The sequence below is a fragment of the Macadamia integrifolia genome, unplaced genomic scaffold, assembly GCF_013358625.1.
Source record: "Macadamia integrifolia cultivar HAES 741 unplaced genomic scaffold, SCU_Mint_v3 scaffold1924, whole genome shotgun sequence".
Taxonomy (NCBI): domain Eukaryota; kingdom Viridiplantae; phylum Streptophyta; class Magnoliopsida; order Proteales; family Proteaceae; genus Macadamia; species Macadamia integrifolia.
This window is the reverse complement of record NW_024868419.1, coordinates 22,488-28,585: the sequence shown is the minus strand read 5'-3', so window position 1 is coordinate 28,585 and position 6,098 is coordinate 22,488. Positions and strand designations below refer to the sequence as shown.

The following is a 6,098-nucleotide window of genomic DNA, read 5'->3' as shown; positions in this document are numbered from 1 at the left end:
TTTCTAAAAAAATCCCAAGACCATAAAATCTTAGATGCTTGACTAGGTTGGAGACTAGCTTATATAGCAAGAGTGCATGAACAAGGGCCTTTGGAGATGCTTGCCAAACACTTTCCTACATAGTTATAGGTAGATATAGTTTGATGAATAGATGGTGACAAAGCACAGTGAAGTTCCCTTTTAAACTTAATTTCTATTTTTGTCTCCCTTCGATGTATATAAAAGTCTCACATTCTGTCCCAAAGTTCCAACTGTGAACCAGATTATCATTCGATACATAGCAGACTACAGTTTATTCCTCCAGAACTATTATTTCTTTCTCTTCCTATGGATTCCCTGAAGAGTACTGAACCATGTTCCCGAGAAGAGGAAAGAAAAAATTGTGATCTCTTTCTAGATCTTAACCTTTCTAGCCCAATCGTTAGATCTTCTCTAGATTCAACAAGAAAACCTGAAGGTTCCGGGGATAAGCCAAGGATCTTCCCTTGCAACTTCTGCAACAAGAAATTCTATAGCTCACAGGCACTTGGGGGACACCAGAACGCACACAAGCGCGAACGGACTGTAGCGCAGAAACCGCGGTTAGGAGGAATGGCTATGGTGGCTTTCGAAGATTTGCAGTTGAACGACCACCCACACTCAAGCTTGGCTTCTCTTCCTATGCAGGGTTCCTTCAATAGGTCTCTTGGCATTCAGGTTCACTCAATGATCCATAAGCCACATCCTAATGGACATCAAGGTAGGTGGTCTAGACACCCTATTGATCAACAACCAGCAATTGGAAGGCTAACAGCTATGGACTATAATGTTGGAGTGGTCGCTGGAACATCATCTGGAAGTGGCACTGCTAGGTTCAACACTGCCAAAGAGGCTATTGGGGGTAGTGGGTTGTCAAATCCTGGTAGTTCTAAGACAAGCAAGAACACAAGGAACCTTGATTTGTCTCTCAAGCTCTAAGGAGTATTGCTTTCCTTCTTTTTCTATTTACCCTCAAAATACTGGCTGTGATCTTTGCTACTCTTTTAGTAAGAATATATATTATATAAAAAGAATTCTGGTGTAGGAAGGTTTAAGAAGTTTGATTGTAAGAGTCTTGAATTGTAAGTACATAGATTTTTAAACTGGTAGGTGGCAGATCTGGTTCGAACTTGGAAGCTTCCTTTGATGCTTACGTGAGAATCTTGTCTATTTGAAAAGGGTAAGATTCAATTACTTTAAAGTTTATATGACAAGAAAAGCTGTATGCAAGCTTACCCTAAATGTAGAGGAAGTTATTTATGTGCAAGATCCTGAATATATTCTGGTATTAGTACCCTTATGGTAGCAAATCTCAGCTAAAATTTTACCCAAAAAAATAAAATAATAAATAATAATAATAATAAAATAAATAAATAAAAAATCCCAGTTAATTGGATTACATTAAATTCAAAAACAAGAAAATTAAAGGGAAGCTTGATACTTTTTCGGAGTGATTATTGTCTGCCACGTGTGCAGCGGTGCGGCGAGCATCGGACGGTCAAGACAATATTGGCTCGTGTCCCGATGTCGTTCCGACCATCAGATGTTCACCACACCCACGACAGAGGATGTTTGTCGACTTTTTCGTGTTCCAAAATTCAGTTAAGAAGCACTTTTTTTTTTGCTATCCTAGTCCTTCAAGTTCTGTAATGGACAAAGTTCTTCATGAATCAAGGACTCTAAATGGTCTTAAGGAAGGCCTATAGCTGGAATCATCTTGATATAATATCCATTACCATAGGGAGCAACTCAGTGCACAAGGCTCCCGCTACTGCGAAGTTTGAGAGAGGCAATAAATGTTTAACCATCAATTCTGCAAATAAAAAAAAAAAAAAAAAAAAAGGTAAATGCTTTGAGCTAGTTAGATTTGTATGATTCCACTTATCTGTTTCTCTTTTTCGTAGCTAAAATTGAAAAAAAAAAAAATAGTTAGATTTGTTAGATATATGAGAATGGTTGAATGGTTGGTCTTAATCTTGGGGGAAAGATTTCTTCGTGCTGATGGCAATGCCGTAGGTGGGGTTTCCTTTCCCCTTGTGATTTTAATTATTAATCATGTATTCTGTTTTCATTTTTATATATTTCTTATAATCTTTTAGCAAAACAAAGAAGAATGGTTAGGCTTAATCTACCTGATGAATGTTAAGTACACACTATAGTCTATCTATTGATCTGATTTCAATTGATTTCTTATTGTTTGGTTCCATTTCCATGTCCTGCAAGATGCCATCGTTCAAGAATGCGTTCAAGAATGCAAATAGATTTTTTTTTTGGCAATTTTTCCTGTCTATTAAGCACGAGAAAATGTAAAAGACCGAATGAAACTTACCTCTTGTGGTTAGAATTACCACAAGTTTGAATGAAGAACTACAAAAAATTAAGATAGTAAAATAAGCCTAAAGAGCTAGGGGCAGGCCTAAAATGACCATGGGTAAAGTGGTGAGAAATGGCATGCATAGTCTTAGTCTTATCCCAAGTATGACCTGATAGAGCCTATTCGAGAGCTAGGATCCAAATAACCAATGCCATTTTGCTGAGATTCTTTTGAATTGTTGGGTTTTGTCTCTTTCCTTATTCTCATCTTTCTACTTTTATATTTCTTATCACGTATCTCATCTTTTCACCTCATTTTTCCCCAATTATATATATAGAGGCATGAATTCATGTAGTTGACCCCATTAAGTTGTGCTAAGACTGTATTTTTTGTTGTTGTTGTTGTATTCTATTTTTTATTTTTTCTAAATTTTTTGCCAATTCCTCATCAAATCCAATTTAATTTGATCCATAAAATAAATCAATGGAAGCAGATCCCATAACCGATTCCAAGTTTTAAACCTTGAATTCAGAGTGAAATTCACTGTGATTTTTTTTTTTTTTTAATTTCTGCTAGAAATTGAGGAAAAGTATTACATCACCAAAACATAGCAACAAGATAAATCTCCACAATCGGTATTACAATTTACAAAGATCAGACTTACTTAAAAATCCTGAAGCACTCCTATTCCCTCTCCTCCACCTTTGGCGTTGCCATCAACAGAGGAGAGAGAACTAGATAAATCTATAATGTGGCCTTTCTACAGCATCATGTTCTATGTCATTCTTTGTACAAGGAGGAAGAATGGGATTGTAACATGTCAATCTAGACTTAATTTGCAGCCTCTGCTAAATAAATAGTTAGCAATGGGATTGGCTCTCTATAACAGTGAGTAATCTTCTACCTCCTTGTACTTAGATATAGCTGGATTGATAACCATTCTTGCATTACCATGGCACCATATTAGCCTGAGTCAATAACACCACTGCTAGCGAATCTGTTTCAATCCATAGAGATTCCTCATTCATATCACTAGCCATTTTGATGCCTTCAATTAATGCTTGAAACTCAGCAAAGTAGTTTGTTTACACCCCAAAAAAACATACTGAAAGCGTACAGTCGTGAATAAAACTAGTTCAAACTTTTTTCTAGGCCAAACCATTTTAATCTCTTAGGCAAAATGGGTGCTTTTCAAACATTTAATTTATTTCTTTACTGTTTTTTAGGATCGTTATTTTTTACCCATTGACTGGTCCAAAATTCGTGTTAATGCAACTTTTGTTTCGGTAAACTGTTAATGCAAGGTATGATATGTGATTTCTCCTCTACATTAGCAATAAGAAAGGTTAGCAAAAGAGAGCCTATTGATTAAGGAAAATTCAACACCCTTCACGTGTAAGATCTCGTTTCTCCAATCACAATCATATAAAAAATATATATAGCATGTACAGACTACAGGGAAATAATTCAGGTTTTTTTTTGTTAGAAGATAAGATTTTATTAAGAGATAAAGAAAAAGAGAAAAATATAGTACAAAAGCTAGAAGTAAAGAGGCTCCCTACCACTATCTCATAAATCTAAAGCAAGGGTGTTCAGCTTCATCAATTTGCAATTCATTTGTGATGTAAAGAGGAAAATGCACATTGTCACTAGTGACCCTAGACTTAGCTGCATCTTTCACCAAAAAATCAGCAACAGGGTTAGCTTCTCTAAAGTAATGGAAAATCTTTCACTCGATCGAAATAATTCAGGTCTTTCTAACCACAAAAAATGGTTGAACCCACAGTGTAAAACAAGGGACCCATGGCATTGTGTGGTCTGAATATCCTTTGCACAAAAAGGAACATATAGTTAATTGGCCAGCATTTTTCAACTATAAATAGTTAAATGATTGAGGTACTGTTAATAACGTATTCGAGAAACACAAAACACACTTATCTTCAGAAAAGATTAAATAGAAGATATGAATCTCACTTTTATTAACTTTAAGATAAAACTATAGAATTGAAATGAGTTTGTCCTCTCATGTCATTTTCTCATACAACTACTAAGGAGAGCCATTCAAAGTTTGAAAGCAGCTATCTTTGTCATAAGAATGAAAATATTATTTATCTTCAAGTGATGGAGATTGGGAGGTAAAATTGTCTCCATATCTGACCGGAAGATAATCTCATACATACTATTTTTATTAACCGAGGGTGAGAGATCCATCCATGGGCTTCTAGAATATCTCAGCATCTGATCATGTGCAAGTTTCAGCCCCATACCTTTTATCACCATGTGTAAGAGAAGGGTTCAGGAAAAAAAAATTAAGGCTTTATTTAGTTGCAAGGAGAAATAAGGAGAAGGAACGTAAAATTTTCAAATCTAAAAAAATGACTTTCATAATTATTATCTCAAATTTTTTTTCGCTAAGAGGTTCAGATTTTGTATTAAAAAGAATAAAAAATATAGTACAGTGGGAACACTCAAAAAAGGAAGATAAATTGATAAATAAACCCCCACTTTCCACACTATCATCAGCAGAAGAAAGCCCTCAAGAAAATCAACCCAAAAAGTCTACAAAAATCTATATCTAGGACGCATATTAGTATCCTACTCAAGAGCCATGATCATCAATGGGGGCCAAGCAACCACTGGATCAGAAATATCAAGTCTTGCTACTAAGTTCTCCAGGTAATCCACAATGGTATTTGCCTCATGAAAATAGTGAGAAATCTTTCATATGATTGATTTCAAGTAGGCCTGTAGTCCTTTCCATTTCTGAAAGACAAACCATGGAACACAGCCTCCAGAGAGGAGAATCACCACTGCAACTGAGTCAATTTCTATCCATAGATTCTAAACCTCACAGGCTCTTGCATATTCAATACCAGATATCACTGCGGAAAATTCTCCTTCAAAGTTAGTTTTTACTCCAATAGCTTCCCTGAAGTTTAAGAAGACCTCCGCTTTACTGTTTCTAAGAACACCTCCTATACCAGCCTTGCCTGGATTCCCTAAGGAATATCCATCAGTGTTTAGCTTAGTCCAGCCTAACTGTGGGGGGCACCAAAAGACTTTCATAGGCTCACTTCTCTTACCAATAAATGTGGGAATTCCAATGTGCCTAGCATACATCAGCTCTGAAATGGAGAGACTTTTCCCAGTGAAAACTAAAGAATGAGATCTTAGCTCACCTTGAATAATAGAGAAACAATGCTGACTTGGATGAGGAAATCCATCATTGCGTCTAGCATTTCTTTTCATCCATAGATAATAGGGATTTAAAGCAACCCCACAATTCCAAACCCCTTTGAAAGAGACCTGCTTAGCTTTTCTCTTCTACCATAAAAGAGGTCCTCAATCTTGAAAAAAGATGGCCAGAAAAGGCCAAAGAGATCACAAACCTCTGCCATAGAATAGAAGTATAACTACACATTAAGAAGAGATGGATTTGAGATTCTTCAACTGAACCACAGAGATAGCATCTAGAAGACAAGTGAACTCCACGCTTACTAACCTCATCATCGATTGATAATTTTTTTTTTTTTAACGATTTTCCAACCAAAGGCTGCCTGACGAGACTGAAGAGTTGACTTCTAGACTAGGGAAAACCAGGCCACCTTGGGTTCCTTTTCCTTATTTCCTTCCAGGCCGAGCAAATGGAGAAACCTCCGGTGGGGGCCAATGACCAGTGACACACATCCACTAAATCTGAAACTTGAATCTGAGCAGCTTTAGCAAATGATTCTTTTAAAAATAAAGAGGCCACCGAAGGAAAGCA

The 6,098-nt window shown here is 36.4% G+C and overlaps 1 protein-coding gene across 1 annotated transcript; it reads left to right on the top strand.

Annotated features, from left to right (window-relative positions):
* The first annotated feature begins 255 nt into the window (after positions 1–255).
* LOC122065212 (zinc finger protein 3-like) lies at positions 256–1,328 on the top strand. Its single transcript, XM_042629029.1, has one exon. The coding sequence runs from the start codon at positions 328–330 to the stop codon at positions 955–957; it is 630 nt and encodes a 209-aa protein (XP_042484963.1). The 5' UTR covers positions 256–327; the 3' UTR covers positions 958–1,328.
* The last annotated feature ends 4,770 nt before the right edge of the window (positions 1,329–6,098 follow it).

Coding starts and splice junctions, on each gene's coding strand:
- LOC122065212 (XM_042629029.1), top strand. CDS start 328: ATGGATTCCCTGAAGAGTACTGAACCATGTTCCCGAGAAGAGGAAAGA.